This window comes from Pyrus communis, chromosome 15, assembly GCF_963583255.1.
Source record: "Pyrus communis chromosome 15, drPyrComm1.1, whole genome shotgun sequence".
NCBI classification, from domain to species: Eukaryota; Viridiplantae; Streptophyta; class Magnoliopsida; order Rosales; family Rosaceae; genus Pyrus; species Pyrus communis.
This window is the reverse complement of record NC_084817.1, coordinates 7,174,958-7,193,120: the sequence shown is the minus strand read 5'-3', so window position 1 is coordinate 7,193,120 and position 18,163 is coordinate 7,174,958. Positions and strand designations below refer to the sequence as shown.

The 18,163-nt window shown below is 37.6% G+C and overlaps 2 protein-coding genes, 1 long non-coding RNA gene and 1 pseudogene across 3 annotated transcripts; 1 reads left to right on the top strand and 3 right to left on the bottom strand.

The window, feature by feature from the left end:
* LOC137716971 (uncharacterized) overlaps positions 1 to 1,840 on the top strand; it is an 8,159-nt pseudogene extending 6,319 nt beyond the window's left edge.
* Positions 1,841 to 3,439: 1,599 nt separating this feature from the next.
* On the bottom strand, positions 3,440 to 4,817 carry LOC137718498 (uncharacterized). Its single transcript, XM_068458061.1, has one exon. The coding sequence runs from the start codon at positions 4,749 to 4,751 to the stop codon at positions 3,717 to 3,719; it is 1,035 nt and encodes a 344-aa protein (XP_068314162.1). The 5' UTR covers positions 4,752 to 4,817; the 3' UTR covers positions 3,440 to 3,716.
* Positions 4,818 to 10,919: 6,102 nt separating this feature from the next.
* Positions 10,920 to 11,994, bottom strand: LOC137718530 (uncharacterized). Its single transcript, XR_011065899.1, has 2 exons — positions 11,649 to 11,994; positions 10,920 to 11,571 (listed from the first exon to the last, which is right to left on the bottom strand). It is a non-coding gene; the product is annotated as an uncharacterized lncRNA (long non-coding RNA).
* Positions 11,995 to 12,648: 654 nt separating this feature from the next.
* On the bottom strand, positions 12,649 to 13,473 carry LOC137716970 (receptor-like protein 52). Its single transcript, XM_068456302.1, has one exon. It carries the CDS (start codon positions 13,471 to 13,473, stop codon positions 12,649 to 12,651), a length of 825 nt encoding a protein of 274 aa, XP_068312403.1.
* Between the last annotated feature and the right edge of the window lie 4,690 nt (positions 13,474 to 18,163).

The following is an 18,163-nucleotide window of genomic DNA, read 5'->3' as shown; positions in this document are numbered from 1 at the left end:
TGGTATGCTGTGGTTTGAAACTTTCCTAGCTATATTTCCTATATTGTGTCATATCTTTAACAAATGTTGTTCTGCAAGTTCCCGAGTGGATGAAGGTGAGCCTCTGTTTCTAAATTAGAGGACAACATTATCTATTTGTTGCAATGAAAAGAAACTTTGATCCGGGAAAATTGGATAATTGATATCAAATAAGACTTTCTCCTCAGAAATATCTCACCAGCATTGTTTACATAAAGCACGCTCACGCACTGCGTTTTGTATGTAAATATATTTGTTACATTATAGTTCCTCTTTCGTTTACTGCAGGAGGTCCTACATTTGAATCACGCAGAGTCGTAAATATGAGTATTCAGTACTGGACTAGTCGTGGTTGGGCATTTGTTACTGTCAACTATGGTGGAAGCACTGGTTTGCTCTTAACCGTATATTATAGTTTTACATTTTGTACTTGGCTTCTATAGGATCTTTTTGTTGCACATTGATAGTTCTAAAGTTCATTGGTTTTGAGTTTATGAGTCCTCTTGCGACTAAACATTTCAATCTTTATTTTCTTATTTTTTTAATTACATGCGTCAGTTTGTCAAGTAAAATAAACTGCATTTCAAAATATATTTCATTGTATCTTATACTAAGGGTTTTAAGGTTATGGAAGAAAATATCGCGAAAGGCTGATGGGAAAATGGGGAGTTGTGGATGTAAATGACTGTTGCAGCTGTGCTAGATATTTGGTATTAATCCATCCTCCCCTTAGTAACGGTGGTGGTGAATTTGGTAGAACACCCGTCAAGCCATGTTAATTATATATGTTTTGTTATGTAGGTGAACTTTGGGAAGGTAGATGGCGAACGGCTATGTATTACTGGGGACTCTGCAGGTGGTTATACAGCCTTCGCTGCTCTTGCTTTTAGAGACATTTTCCATGCAGGAGCTTCGTTGTATGGCGTGAGTTCTTAGCTCTATCGTTTACTTTTCAACTCTTTGTCGCATTAACTATAACTCAGTATAGTCTAAGAACTTGAAAGCTGAGAGTTTCTTTTGTCACATCCGGTGATGAACAGATAGCTGACTTATAGTTTACTTTTCACCTCTTTGTCTCATTAACTCTAACACAGTATAGTCTAAGAACTTGAAAGCTGAGAGTTTCTTTTGTCACATCGGGTGATGAACAGATAGCTGACTTAGCAATGTTGAGGGCAGAAACTCACAAGTTTGAATCTCACTATATCGATAATCTTGTTGGTAAGTCAGAAGATCACATTTGATGCTTTTACGTTACTGATGCCATTTGGCCACTGAAACAAATACAATTGGTTGCAGGTAGTGAAAAAGATTACTTTGATAGGTCGCCAATCAACTTCGTTGGTAAGTTCTCTTGCTCCATAATCTTATTTCAAGGATTGGAAGACAAGGTAGGGAGATTGTGCCATTTTATACTCTTCGTCATATGCGTTTTCATCCCCTCTTTCACTGTGTAATGACTACGGATGAAAATTTTGACATAGAGGAGATGAGATAAGATCGTAAAAATTGAGTTTGGAAAATACAATTTTATTTTTGTAGTCTATACCGCCAGCACAAGCTCGTAAGATTTACCATGCTTTGAAGGAAAAGGGTTTGCCTGTTGGTCTTGTGGAGTATGAAGGAGAACAACACGGTTTCCGCAAGGTAATTTCTGTGTTATGTACTTGCAAAATTTATATCCCTGTTGATCCGATATTATATGCGGGCGGAGAATATTAAGTTCACGTTGGAACAACAAATTGTCTTCTTTGCACGTTTAGGCGGACACTTCAAGGTTGCAGATGAGATTACCCCAATCAGAATTGATAACTGCGATTAAGCATTTATCAAAAGAGGTGCCTATGCTCCCTTTATGTATGAGGTATTACGTCTGCAGATTTTTGGTTTCGTTATTTGGTTTCCATGCAATCTAGCTAAGAAAAAGTTACTAGTTTTTAAAAAACCTTTGGATCCGTTACAGATGATTAATTTAAATGAGCTTTAATCTATTCGGATCACCGATAGAATTGCAGTATAGTATTAGTTGTTGGATTGAAGTATTTATGTCTGCATTACGTTGTCAAAAACCTTGCTCGGAACCGCTTGGTGGATCTGATCAAGCGGATGCGATCAAGGTTTTTGACTTTGGATTAAGGTAAACTGTCATTTTGAGTAATTATATGTACATACGGTTCCAAAACCGTAGAGCGAAAACCTATACGATTTATTTAAGCCTTGACATCCCATCTTAGACTTGAAATCTCACGTCTAGAAGTTGACAATGTCTTTTGCCTACCGCCCGTTATCGACAATTTTAAAATCACGTAGGACAATAGATTAGTCTAGTAGTTCGTTGGTCTCTATCTAGCTGGAATAAAATACAAGTCTTTGCTACCAGTTGCGTCCATGTTTTCTAAACATTCATTTCAAGCATTTAAAAGATCATAGAATATTATCGTGAAGGCCTTAAGAAACCTTTAAATACCTATAAATATTTGTTAACTTTATTTTTTAACAATTAAGGACATTTTACCAATTAAGGACAAATTCCATGTGAACGAGTTTGCAAATCATGCACCAAAAGTTGGGCTATTTTAATGGGTTTTGTCATTGGTTATAACTTACAAGTTTGCTACAAGTTTTTGGGGATTTTAAAGTTTCAAGGCCTTATATATAGATACTCCCGATGTTGAACTTGTTAAATCTCAAATTAAAAATATAAAAACCAAGATTTAACGATTAAAATGTTCTCAGTACAGATATTTAGGAATACTATTAAAATGCTCTCAAAACGATTTCTGGATCCATTAAAGAATACAAGAACATGACCGTTATCCTATATACCATGACGTATTGACTTCTAGATTGTTGAATTAGGACAATCAATTATGAAGTTTATCCGACAAAAACTGGATTTGTAAGTCTGATACAATGTTTTTCCACGGCATCTATTATGATATTTTTCCCTTTTTTTGTCAAATGGTTAGGTGTAGGGTCTTGGAATTATTGCAGGGAGTTATTCAAGTGGGCAAAAGAAAAATGTTTGTTCTTCTGTAAAATGGAATTGTAAATACTCACTCGCGTCAGGTGCGGCCTGCTTATGAACTCTTAGCTTGTTGCTTCCCTTGGGTTTTCTGAAATCATACTTTCTTAAAGGTTAAAATGTTCACATTCGATTTCACTAAGCTAGATTTGAAGTTAACATGGTTTAGAGCAGTTAATCCAACTTCTGTGGTTAGATATGACAATAGATCGGATTTTGATTCAGGTTCGGATAAGATCCGATATAATTAACAAGACCTCTAATCCAATAATCCAAGTTCGTATGATTCGAACTTGATAATCTTCAAATATGGATTAAGGCTGATCGGGGTCAGAAACATTAGTTATGGTGCAAATTAATAATACCAGTTTAGATGACGGCAAAAGGTCTCATGCATGAATTGTTAATCTATGCTTTTTCCATTATATGTATGTATTTTTCCAATTACAAACTTTGAGATCGAACAAAGAAATTAAGAATGGTGTATATGCGCGGTAATGGGGCAGTTGTTTCTCTATGTTTGTGATTTTTCACTGCACACCACCGTCAACCATTCTCCTCTCATGTATGAATTCTACACTGCTAATTAGCAACAAATAACCAACTTTACAACAAAAAGGAGAAGAAAAAAGTTGCTCAAGAACATATCAAATCATCAATTGGGGATCGATATTCATTTTCTTGAAAGAGACCCAAAGCCATTGGCAAGGGCACTGACTGCGGGATTGAAGGCCAATCTGCCCAAAATGCCCTGCTTGTAAGGCAAGAAGGTCTTCTTCTTCATATCATTAGACACTGCTTTGTTCGCAGTGTAATGCAACTCGTGAGCTGAAACTGGATGCCCTCTTCTCCTCGAGTTTGAAACTGAGGCCGGGCTGTCTATTGACCTGAAGCTGGAGTTCTTCACGTCTTCATTTTTCCTAAACAAAGTTAAGTACTTCGCGAATGGATCTTTATCTGTGGCTCTTCCCTCCGAGGCGCTTCGAAACAACAAAAAATCCTTTAGTTTCCATTTTCTTGAAGCCTTAGAATCTGTGCAGGATGTAAACGTAGCTTTGGGAGATAACTGCTTGTTGTTTTGTTGTTGCTTCTGTAGCTGCTGTTGGTTTTGTTTTTCTTCTTCTACCCATTGGTACTCGGAGACCCTCAAAGGTGATACCGATCTTGTCGCTCTTCGGCCTGAAAGGGAGGATGACAAGGCTGCTGGAGTTCTCTCTCTACCTCTTTGTTGTTGTTGTTCGCTTATTCTCTCGCTTCTTCTTGTTGTGTTGTCCATTTGGGTCGTCGGATATTCTTTACCCTTTTTCCGTCTAGGTGACAGAACCTGACGGAAAAATGATGGAGTGGGTGGAGGCTTATTAAAGGGTCTAATGACGCCGCCATCGAAAAGCTCTTCAGCTGAAAGAGAAGTTCTTTGTACCTCTTCACCAACATCAAAAGCAAAGTCATCGAATCCAAAGTCATCCTCACGTTTAGGCGATTTTGGTGTGGCTGCTTGAGATGCTGCCTCATCATCTTCCCAGTTACTCATGTTGGAAAACTCCTCAAAATCCCTATAAAACTCGGACATCCGAGTTGGGCTTGTTGGTGCACTCATATAGAAGTCCCCAAACCGCCTTGGCGTCGAAGGCTCAGTCACAGACTGCGAGGATCGAGCGCTGTTGAAGTCGAAATCCATGGGTGCTCTACTTGGTATTATCACCTCCATGGATAAGGATCAATCTATATTTTGCTTTGCTTTGTGTTGGGAGAGTTTGGTTTTTGAGAGGGACTGAAAAATGAGAAGACAAAGGTTAATCATATATATGGAGTACAAGTAGAGGAAGGAACATAGAAATTACAATAGAAGGTTGAGTTTGTTGACCAATGACCATCACACTAAGACAAGGATTAAATTAATGATTTATCTGGAGCCGCCCTTTTATACTTTGTGACTAATCATGGTTTATTTTCTATTATTACTTGTGCTATAAAACACTAAAACATCACATGCCAAAACTCTCATCATTTCTTTTTGTTTTTTTGTGTTTTCTTATTACGGTCCGAATTTTCCTTGAAATTAATGGAGGGCATGGACGTAGCAACATTAACATGACAACATGTTAATTAAAAGTAAATGTGGATTAAACTCTATTGTTCATTTTATTATATATAACACGTAATGCAATACGTCAAATGACTTGCATTTTCGATACTCATAAAATTTTCTTTACATGATGGTGACGTTTACTTATATTAAAGTAAAACTCATGGCGCAATGAACTGCATTACCCATTTCACGTTTCACCTGTGTTTCTTTGCCTCCAAGTTTATTTGGTTTGACCACAATGCATGCAGTCAACGTAGGCGGTTGCTTTGCTTTCACCTGAGATGTGGGATTAATTATAGCCATTAGTTTGGCATGTGTTTAAAAAGCCCAATCGAACGATATGAACAAAATATGATGCAGGTTAGTATAATATGTCATAATCATGGGGAACATAACTAGGGTTGGTTGAGAAATATGGTAAGGAGAAATGTTGGCTATTTTAAAAGTGAGACTCTCTGCATGTGTTTTCTGTCACTTCACAGTTTAATGTTAATTTTCGTACCAACATTATAAAATATTGTACCAAAAACATAAGGTGACACAGAATTCATAGAAAGTTCTAATTTTGAAAGAGTTCCTCTCTAATAAAACATGTAAAATTGGCTTTTTTTATTTTATTTTATCATTTTGGGTTTCCCATTCGAGATGACGATGAAGTAAAGTTTAAGGAAAAATAAAGCTAACTATGCAGATTAATTGGCATGATGATTGTCACCACAACGTAGTGGATGTATTCTAAACTAATTAATGTTTCGTTTGCAAATTTAATTAAACTGATTAAAGAATGTTACGTATTTTTGTATTTAAGTTTAAATTTTTCTCAATTCATATAGTATCGTCCTATCAAAAAGTATACTTTTTTTTTCTTGATTTGACGCCCCACCTTCCTGAAAGATTAGCTGAATTGGTTCAAGATATTGGTTGATGGCTTTATAAACGTGCCAAAAGTCGCTCTTAGATTAAATCTCACTTCTAGAAATATTTGAAGCCTCGTCATTTTTCTTGAGCCATGTAAGGGTGACATCTAATAAGACTGATGCAGCTATATATCTTGCTTTGGGGACCCAAATACATCTTATGGTGACAAAATGTTGTACAGCTGACGAATTTAGCCGAATCTCGAGCTGTGAAATAACATAAGCCCCTTTTGTTGATTTTTTGTGCAGAAAAACAAATTTGGTAGGGAAACCTTATCACCTTTTACAACACACCAACAATTTTTGCTCCTCTCTATAATTTGCTTCGGTAACCTTTTTTTTTTTTTTTTTTTTTTTTTTTTTGTAAATTAAGAAGAGACTTTTATAGCACTAATCTTGCTATCATGACATTTTGTTTCATGATACAATGATATTTGTAAATGTTTTTCACATAATGACGATATATTGTGCCATATATGTTGCCCTCGAAACAAAGATGTCAATTTCTTTTTTTCAATTCATGTGTCACTGGTGGTTGCACGCAATGCTATCCACGTTATTACTTGGTACAACAAGTACATGTGGCCTTTGGTGAGGAACAAAAGATGCATAAGCACACGGCGGGGTTAGGGTCTTAGAAGTTAGAAATAGATGTAAAGTAGTGGTTGGGCAATGCAGCCGGCCCAGTTAGCCTTAATAATGCTTTCAAATTGTGGGTGCACGTTTTGTGCCCATCACATATATTATTTTGGAACATATTGACAAGCTTTTGCCGTCCAATGTTCCCCCTTGTATAAATTTTAATGAGTAATGTTAGGTAGACTAATTGTTTTAGATAAAATTTATAAATCATGTAATGTGTCATCAATAAGAAATAAGCACTTGAATCAACACTTGACTAATAATCCAATCATCAGCAACCATGTTATATATTTATAAAATATGGTTTAAATGGATGATTTCCCTAGCATCTCCCAACTTTAATACCTAATTTAGTTGGATTTTTGTGCTTATTTGTGACTGGTATAAACAAATGTTCTGCACTATTTGTTTATTGTATAAGCAAGTAGATGTTTGGGGATAAAGAGATATGTAGACTAGTTTTCAAAGAGTAATGTTCTCTCGCCACAATTATATTTCAGATATATATTTTTATGCTATCAATTTGCGAAGCTCAAATTAGCAAGCGTTGCCCTCAATCGAGGAGCTAGACTATGGTACGGTGTTTCTTAAAATACTCGTAAGTAAATTTGTTTGGTGCAAGTGACATGAACATCATGATTTATATGACCAATCTCAAATTTGTTGATAATCTCACATTGATTCAACCATTTAATTATCTGAATTTTTTCGTGGACAGTTACATGCTCATGGAAACATGCGAGTAGCAAAGAAGATTATACAATCTTGAATCTTCTTCACTTCTAATGGTATCGTATACATTTGAAACATTCCGTCTTAGTTTCATAAACAAATGTCAAATGGGATTAAGAAGAAAAATACCATCTAGAAGTGAAGACAGCTCACGGGGTTGAATCGTTGGCTGATAAGAGTAATGTCAAAATATGCATGACACGCACGAGTGCACATCTATACCCTAAATATTTAATTCAAAACAAGGCATCGTATTCATACGTGTGTATGCAAATTAAAACAAAATACTCGACTCATGACAAGCACAAATTGACACACAACCCATAAATTAAACATGCCCCTACCTTTCAAGTTTCATATATGTACAAGAAGCTAGCTAACTTCGAACAAAATAGTAAATAAAAAATGTAGCAAGAACTATGACGCCCGTGTTTGTAGTCTACAGATTGCTCATTAACAACTCGTGGCTTTGGTTGTTCTTTTATAATATTATTTTTATACAAACGATATTGAGAAATAAGATATCCTAACGTATGACCTTGAGTACACGGATTAACACTCTTATCTCTTAACCACTTGTTGCAAATAGTGATTTTGATTTAATCAAGCTAGTTATATACTGAAAAAAGAAAGATGATAATCACACTCTTTTTCTATCATAATACACTCTTGTCTAATTATGCATGTTGTTTACTTCTGATTTATTCAGTCCGATAACTGTGGATGCAATGACTTTTGGCTTGTTGTGGAGCAAGGCCGGTGCCTCTCTCTTCAATAAGAGAGTATTATCCACAAAATTAGACAAACAAAATAAACTAATAGAGATGATTAGTTGGGTTGATATTAATTGATTAGGTCCAGTTGCCTTTTCAAATGAGAGAACTGCTAGTAATTTTCTCACTTAAAAAAGAATTTTTTATGTGCTTAGAACATGGTCTGGTATACAAGTGTCATAATATAAATAGTTAGATATTTAAAAAAATAAAAATTCAACTACTTGTATTATGACACTTCGTGTACGGGTCGTGTTCTTAGCACATTGAATTTTTTTTTTTTCTAACTTACCTTGTCATTTCAACCTTCACTACTACAAAAACCACTTTGCGCGACGAAATAAGTTTGTTGTGCAAAGTACAATTTTGTCGCGCAAAACCTTGTGCGACGAAAGTATTGCTATTTGTTCTGTTTATCCATTTCGTTGTGTTTCATGACCATATGACCATATATGAAAAACTATTTCCGAGCCAATGTTATTTTTCTCTTGCATCCTTCCTCACTTGTTTTGTCAGCTGGGCCGTTTAAGGTTCTGGTACTAGTGTGGAAAATCGGTCTATTACTAACATTTGAAGATGCATACGCTGCTACCATGATAGAGATAACAAAGAGTGATCGTGGTGTTCTTTATGATATTGATGTGGTGTTGGAACACGCTTGTCAACAGGATCTAGACATCTCACACGGATCTGTGCTATATGATGTTGATGAGCAAACTGTTCGAAGTCTGAACGGCTGCAGGGTTGCAGATCAAATTCTTAAACTTGTCCCCAATGTTGAGGTTGATCACGGTTATCTCTTGCCCTGGTTTATTTTGTGGTTTAATTGACTCAAAGTGTGACACTCTATTTAACTGTAGCACTTCCGGACGACACTCAGATGTTTGAAGTTTTGGGCTAAAAGACGTGGTGTTTATTCAAATGTAAGTTTTGCTGTGTTCAGAGCTGTTCAGAATCTTCATTATTAGTAACTCATTAGTTTTTTCTGTTGTGTGTAGGTTACTGGATTCCTTGGTGGTGTAAATTGGGCTATCTTACTGGATTCCTTGTGTGTAGGTTACTGGATTCCTTTGAACCTTTTCTCTTCTTTGAGGCATACAAAAATTATCTACAAGTGGACATAGTTGCAGCTGATGTTGATGACTTGCTGACGTGGAAGGGATGGGTGGAATCCCGGTTTAGACAGCTTACCCTTAAGGTAAACGGTTTCTTCTGGGGTTGTTTTGAAAGCTTTTATAGTGGTTTTCCTCTTAATGTTGTGCATTTTATCTCCGTGCAGATAGAGCGAGACACGAAAGGGATGCTGCAGTGCCATCCATATCCTAAGGAATATGTCGACGTATCCAAGCCATGCCCGCACTGTGCTTTCTTTATGGGTCTGCAGAGGAAAGAGGGAGTGAGAGGTAAAGAAGGTCAGCAATTTGATATACGTGGAACAGTCGATGAGTTCAGGGAACGAATAAACATGTACATGTTCTGCAAACCCGGGATGGATATATATGTTTCTCATGTTCGCCGGAAGCAGCTTCCTCCCTTTGTTTTCCCTGATGGGTAACTAGTCAAACCATGTAGTCGGAAGACGGGGGTGGAGAAGGCCGAATGTGCATTGGGGTCACTTGTATCACTCATAAACTCAATTGCCAAGTGAGTCACTCGATTTGTGAACTCTGGATTAGGAATTGTACCAGATGGAAGTGAGAAAACTGAAAGTTCTGGAGAAGATGGTGGGAGAGGGGGATATTTGCAGGATGATTCACTTTTGGAATTGCCAGAGTTGCTTGGGAAATGGCGCTTTATAAATGCGAATAGGGTATTTCAAAACGCCTTGTCAGAAGAGGTTAAGGTTTTAACATATACTCTCTCATACATGTTTTCTCTATTTTCTTCTTTTTTTTTTTTTTTAGCACAGACAATGTCTTTAACTGGTGCAAATTGTGGTGGCAGGTTCTGCACCACTATACGTGATTTGTTCCCAGTAACTGTGCTTAATACCTTACAAGTTTTGTGTACCCTTAGTGTTTATCTCATCTCTTTTCTCCAATACATTTTTAAGGCATGCATTTGAAACTCAAAATATTTTTTAAACAAACCATTATATCTTTATACTGGCCTGTTTGGTGGTTCTTTTGCAACAGGTGAAGTCTGAGGTCATTGGAATGACCTTTCAACTTTCGGCAATAAATCATTGATGGTGGAATCTCACTTTTCCAAGGAAAAATAGGTAGCACAAGGATAAGTGCCATTTTAACTGGTGGATTTCATTACGGTTTCAAGATGTGTGATGCCTTTCCAAAGAAGTGTGGAAGTTTCATCCGTGCAAAAGAGAATGCAGCATGGCTTGGTCCGTCTGCGTATGATCTTCGGCTTCAATGTGGCCTGCTAAAGTTAAGGCACCATGAATTCATGAAAAAGTGTCGTTGCAGTCGCCAAGAACCCTGTTATTTGAGCTGTATAGATTTTGTATGGAAGTCACTTTTATCAGGGCAAGAGTTCATCAAGAACTGGACTGAGCAGGCTGTGAGGGGTTTTGCCGTCTGATTGTCTATATATATATATATATATATATATATGTTAAACACTCATCAAACTTCTGGAGTTCGTACAACTCGCCATTGTAATACAGATTCTTAGCAATTCTCTCTCTCTCTCTCTCTCTCTCTCTCTCTCTCTCTCTCTCTCTCTCTCTCTCTCTGTGTGGAAATAAAAGCTCGATTTTGTCACGATATCGAAACAGTAGTACCAAGTGAACATTTACTGCAAAACTGAGACTAACAAGCTTATGAGTCCAAAAGTATTTACAATGCTTCCCATCTCTTATGCATAAAACTATACTGATCTTGAAAGTTGAAACTAGTGGAAATTCGGTATGTGGAACCCCTACCGATGCTTTCCCGCCGGCATATATTCGCGGTGAGATTTCTTATCAATTATTATGTACATTACACACTGTAAACTAAGCTATCGTCCACCTCTTTACTGCGTTTGTAACTGGAAAGGCAGGTGGCAGTGCTGAGGAGGGGAGAAACATCAAAGTCACTGCCCACCTTTCCCACTTCAAAACCATTCGACGGACCATGGCCGAGAAGAATGTGCAGAACTTCCTTCATTGAAGGACGAGTTGAAGGTAATGTGCTGGTGCAGATGAGTCCTAGTTTTAGCACGGTGGCCATCTCTTCCAAGTAACACGGTTTTGCGATCTGCCCATCGAGGGCATCAGTTACGGTCTTTCCCTCGCTGTATTCCCGCCATGCCCATTCTGCTAGGCCTGTATGCTCATCTCCACAGTTGGGTTCTCTCCCGGTTGTTAGTTCCAGGAGTACAACCCCGAAGCTGTAGACGTCTATCTTTTCGTTGATTTTTTTTGTAAAGAATACTCTGAAAAGCAAAATGTCGTACAATATAAGCAATGTCCGAAATATATGAATGCTAAACAGACCAATTTAAGTTCGTACCTGGTGCCATGTAGCCGAAGGAGCCTGTGATAGCGGACATTGTGTGATGATCTCCGTCCTTCGGAAAGAATCTTTGCCAGTCCAAAATCTGCTATTCGAGCCTTGAAATCAGAATCCAACAAGATATTGCTGGACTTCACATCACGATGAAATTATCGGCGGAGAGCAGTCATGGTGCATGTAATACAAGCCTTGTGCAGCCCCTATCGCAATCTGCAACCTCGTCGGCCAGTCCAAAACGGTGTGATTAGCCACACCCAGGCCTGATGCTGGCCTTCTCCTCTTCCCATGTAGCCACTTATCGAGGCTCTGATTTGCCATGTACTCGTACACAAGAAACTTCGAGCTGCCAATCTCAGCTGGGATTTCGCCTGTGAATTGGTTCCCGGACAAGTCCAAGTATAGCAGGTTAGGCAACGAACCAATGACTGCTGGAATGTGGCCCGAAAGCGCATTTCTCGAGAGGTTCAAAGTATTCAAGGATTCCCATGAGATGATCTGAGATGGTAATTCGCCCGAAAATTGATTCCCGTCAAGCAGCAGAGTGTTCAGCTCAGAAAGACTAGTCGGTTCAACTGGGATTTTCCCCGAAAACAGATTCCCGGACGAAACTTGAACCGGAATCGCACCGGAAAATCTGTTGTTGCTAATTTCCAGTCTCGATAGGTTCCAAGCCAGCTTGCTGGCGGGAAGCTGACCCGAAAACAAATTGTCACTCAGCATCAAACTCGACAGAGTTAGTCCAGTCCAAACTCCGAAGGGAACCTCACCCGAAAAACGGTTGTGGTAGACCTTCAGCGTCCGCAACGAATCACAATTTCCAAGCCCTTTCGGCAACTCTCCGGTAAGATTATTAGAGAACGCAACAGCTCTTTGCAAAACTCCTCCACTGCATAATTGTTACGGCAGAGAGCCGCTCAGCTGATTCCCGGAGACATCAAAAGCTTCGAGCTTCGAGTGAAGGCCAAATTCCGGCGGCAAGGTCCCGTTCAACATGTTCTTAAAAACCTGAAATACCCTCATCGCCGGAATTAGGCCTAAACTCTCCGGAATCCCACCCGTTAATTGATTCGAAAAAAGATTCAAAATTCAAAACAGTCAGATTCTTTATCTTCCCAAAATCTTGTGGGATCGAGCCGCTCAAATTGTTCATACACAGATCAATCTGAGATAAATTCGAAGCCTCGACAGCCGGCGGTATCTCCCCTGAAAATTTGTTGTCAAAAAGAAACAACTCGCTCAAATTCTTCAACAAAAACAACCCACCTGGAATCTTCCCTTCCAGATTGTTCCCCGCAAGATTCAAGTTCTCGAGGTTCGACAGACCTGAAAAACTCTCCGGAATCTCTCCGATCAAGTTCGTATCCGTCATCCACAAGCTCTTCAGCTTCTTTAAATTCCCGAACTCCGTCGGGATGCTGGCCGCCGCCAAGTTTCCGTTATAAGGCATCTCGAATATTTCGAGATTTGACAAGTTCCCGATCTCCCACGGAACACTCCCGTTGAAGAGATTCAAATAAACCTTGAGTGTCCTCAGCTCCGTCAGCCTGCCGATCGCCGCAGGAATGTTGCCGTAAAAATTGTTTCCTCCGAGGTCCAAGTACTTAAGAGACGGCGACATCCGGTGGATATCGGGGGGAATTGGGCCGACAAAGTAGTTCTGCGAGAGGTCAAGGACTTCGAGATTCGAGCAGTTGTAGAGAAATTTCGGAAACTCGCCTGGAATTACATTCCAGGCGAGGTGGAGCTCTGCGAGGCTTGGTGGGAGCTCGCAGACGGCCTCCGGGATTCTCTCCGTGATGTTTAGGGAGAGCCCAGTGACCATGCCGTTTGTGCAGTTGATCCCCGGCCAATCGCACGGTGAGGAGGATTGACTGCTCTGTGGATTGTGAAATTACAATCAAGGGTAGGGAGACGAGGAGGAAGAGGAGAAGGGAGGGTGGAGTGGCAGGGGTGTTTTCGACATTTCATTTGGCTTAGTTCGTTTGCTCTGGTTGGGTGTTTTACCTGGAAAATGTGATTCAAACTTTGGATGGTTTGAACCGCGGGATTATATGATTTTCTGCGTGTAGAAATGCCACCCACAATGGCCAAAATTACATTATGCCACTGAAATTGATTTAATGATAATAATCGTGTCGTTTTAGTCAACTTGGAGGTTTATTTTTACATGCATCAAGTGGAGCTAATAAGTAAACATGACAAACGAGTCGTGATCGTCTCGTTTTTGTGTTATATCCGTTATCTTAACGTGTTGTGTCATGTCAAATTCGTTATTTTAACTAGTTATTAACATGTGATCAGATAACGACCCGATCTCTTAACGCGTCATGTTGTTTTTTGTCGGGTTAACGGGTTGTAAAATAAATTGTCATGTTTAATGTCTAGATCTGACAAATAATATCTCATCATATTCTTAACGGGTGACCCGATAATGACCCGATTTATGAATGGATTTTTAATGAGTCATCCGATAACGACCTGAATCGTTAACAGGTTGACTCGAAACCTATTATTTTTGTGTTGTTTTATGTCGAATTAACAAATCGTATAAAAAAATTTCCAAGTCTACTAATAATCATATGTTTAGGGAGAAATTGACAAAAATAATTATTTGGTGTGGTCTTGTCATCATTTTCTTGTCTATTGTCTAAGGAAAATATGGATCGTTTAACAATATTAAGTAATAAAGCAAAATCTAGGGGCTGCTAATCTCTATTTAGTTAGATGATAATTATAATCTAATATTCTTGAAAGAATATTTAAATTAAAATTCATTGTTTGATTAGTTTGGTGATGTAATGCAGTTACTAGTAGATTGTGAAATATCGATAACAAAGCTTATATTCTAATACTAATGATTATGCTAAGTTGTGTATGTGAGTTTTACTAATCTCTTGATATGGCGTGAGAAGATAGATTAAAAATACATTTTTTTACATGTTGAAAGAGACATTTATTTGTCATTTTGATAAATTTTTCAATATGACGGTGATTAGCTGAGTGGCATATTTCGTCCATAATCCTCGAGCTTACTAAAAGTGATTGAGGGCAATATGCTGAATATGAAAATGAACATGGGACTTTGCTTTAATTTTTTTATTTTTTTTATTTTTGGTTATAAAGCATTTCTTCATGCTATTCGCACACTTCTTATCAATTGTTATTTTTTTATTTTTTTTTAATTCATTCAATCCAACTGCTGAAAATATGTAAAAAATAAAAAATGATATGTGAATGCCCCTTTCTCCAATATCCGTTAAACCTATATTTATATTTTTTAAAATTAATGATCTTCAATGTCTACGTTAAGTTTATTTCGAAAGTCAAAAAGAGTACAAATTCCACGAACTAGAAGGACAATGGCAGGTAATCGGAAATTTCATACTTGGTTACTCTTTATATTTACAATTAGTTTTGTGATGAAATTTTATTTCTTTTATATTAGAGCAGGCGACCTACATGTAAAGCTTAACGGTCGCACGTACTTCATGTCACTCAATTTATGTTGATGACATGTGTGCCTTGAAAATTCTCCACACATGAAAATGTGTGTGAGGATATGAAAATAAAGGAGTCACATCGGTGAGGGTCAGTCCTCGTAAGGCCTTAAAAAAACTTCTCATATTGCAACTGTTTTTATGGCAAAACCTCAACTTTTTTTAGATAATGTCTCTACTATTAATTTGTGTATAAAAATCAATGGAGGTATTTGTTGATTCACCCCTTGAACTTGTATGTAATTGCCAATTCCCCTCTTCCCAAAATTCTAATTTTAGCTGATTGTCTCTTGAACTTTTTTAATTAACTAATTTTCGAACTTTTATAATCATGGTCTGGTCATTGGCTAATATGCATGGTAATCAAAATATGTCCTTTTTCAGAAGAACTTCATAAAGATTAAGGACCTCTCAACTTTTGGACACACTCATTGCCACGGCCGCCTATACGACTGTTGCCATTCAACAAGCAGTCAATTGAGTGGAAAAATCAAAGAACCAATCACTAAACAAGACAAAGTTTGAACCAAAAGAAGAAGATAGATTAAAAAGAAAGAAAAATGAAACTATATAGATCTAGTAAATGTTACACAACAAAAAAAAAAACTAAAAGCTTTAGCAATCGAGAGATACAGTAATTGAAATTCGACCTTTTATACTAGATAAGTCGATAATATTGTATATCAAATAAATTATGTATAACATAATAAACGGTGAATATGTTATGTAAGTCGGAGAAAGATAGAAAATGATTTGAAAATAGAGCATGTACATATGCACTTCTGGTGGCTGAATATGTAATTTTCGGTTGGTTTAGAAAACCAAGTCCCCTACCCATAGAGCATCACTTGAGCAAAACGGTCGAATTTTTAGCATATGCTTTAGAGAAACATGATGGGCCATGCATATAGAAGGGACGACGAACTTATTTAGTTGGTGGAGTAAAGAACAAACTGCTGGGCCATGCATCTAGAAGGAATGATGCACATATTTTGTTTGTAGTTTGGTTTTGTTTATTATTTGGAGCTTTTGAAGGTCTGTATACAGTACAATGTAGAGGATGAACAAATATTATTTTGTGGTGGAAAATTGGTAGTGTGGGTTGTCGGTTGCTTCTAGTTTTTGGGCAACTGCGGCGGGTCATCTCAAACCTAAGCCTTTTTTATGAGTTGAAACCTTTTTATGTTTTTTCTTTTATGTCTATTTGTAATTGTTGCAGTGAATAATTATTACTCATGCCTTGTTTGTATGTTTCCTTTCTATATTAACATTACATATATTTGGTTGCAGCATACACTACTACAAAACCATTTATTAGTGTCACTATGATAACTGACAAGAAATGTATATTACTGTTGGATTTTAAACAAAATCCGACAGAAAATGGATGCAGTGGCGGATATACTAACCGACAGATCTGCCAGCGTCAAGAAATGAAATTTCTAACAGAAAATAGTCTAAAACCGACAGAAATTGTGTCGGATATAACCGACAGGATATATAAATATAATAAATAAATAAGATTTCTGTCGGATAAAACCGACAAAAAATACTAAAACCGCCAAAACTTCTGTCGGATATAACCGATAGGGAATTTATTAATAAGAATAAATAAAAACATTCTCGTTGGATAAAACCGATAGAAAATATATTAATAATAATAAAAAAATATAAATCACTTTCTGCATTTTCCATATCCCCTGCATTCACCACTCGAAACCTTGTCGGAGCTCGATCTCGAAAACCTCAAGGCCCTTAAAGTCTTAGGCAAGGGAGCAATGGGCACTGTTTTCTTAGTCCACGACCCGTCATCCGACCCCTCCGCTCGTTGCCCATTCGCTCTCAAAGTCGTCGACAAGTCCACTCTCTGCTCCAAGCTAGATGCCAAGTGCCATGCCCGTTGGGAAATCCAGGTCCTGACCAGACCATCCAGCCCCAACCCTCACCCGTTTCTACCCTCCATCATGGGGTCGTTTGAGTCCGACGAGTTCATGGGATGGGTTGTCCCTTACTGCCTCGTATTTGAGGTGTCTCGAGCATCATCAGCATCATAATATTGTGCTAACCGTTCTAAGCGACTTCATTCGCTCGTGGCACCACCACCAACAACATCCAACCCACTGAAAAAAACAACACAAAATTATTCAAGTTTTTCAATCACCTTTCCCATATGAGAGACACAGAGAGAGAGAGAGAGAGAGAGAGAAAGAGAGAGAGAGAGAGACAGAGACAGAGACAGACAGACAGAGGGGGGAGAGAGAAAGCAAGAGCGTGAATGTTACCTTCGTCATTGGAGTCAACGATAAGAATTCGAACTTTGGTTGCAAGTGTTCAAACTGGAAGTAAATGAGGAGAGAAGAGAAGGAGAAGGAAATGAGGAGAGGAGAAAGGGGTGAAGGGAGAAGCACCGGTACAAGGAAGAGATGGAGGGGTTTTATTTTGGAAAATTTTCATTACTGTCGGTTAAAACCGACAGAAACATTTTTTTAAAATGAAAACCGACAGAAATTTTTCATTACTGTCGGTTATAATTGACAGAAACAAAATGGTGGCAAAAATCCCCCCAAAATTCCCTCTGAAAATTTTAAATTTTCCCCCAAAATTTTAAATTCCCTCTCCCCCAAATTTTGTTACGATTTTAAAAAATAAAATAATAATTGTTTGGTTTAATAAATAAATAAATAATATGTATTTAAAAAGAATATGTTTTTAAAAATTAAATAAATAATTGTTTGGTTTAATAGATAATTTTTATACTTTTGGTTTAATAGATAATAATTCATGTAAAATATGCGATAAAGAAACAAAAAGAGAATTGTACAATGAAAATGTCATCACACAAACTAAATATTGTCTAATCAATACTTCAAAAACATAAATAAAAATTTAGCACAAATTACTTTTCCCACTTCTAAATTTAGGCAAATTTAATGGAGATATGCATTCTACGAAACTTTTTTCAACGATCCAACCATCAAACTTATTTGTACACACTTCGAGATTGCATACGTAAAA

Excerpts from the sequence above, each read along its gene's own strand:
- LOC137718498 (XM_068458061.1), bottom strand. The coding sequence starts at position 4,751 with ATGGAGGTGATAATACCAAGTAGAGCACCCATGGATTTCGACTTCAAC.
- LOC137716970 (XM_068456302.1), bottom strand. The coding sequence starts at position 13,473 with ATGGTCACTGGGCTCTCCCTAAACATCACGGAGAGAATCCCGGAGGCC.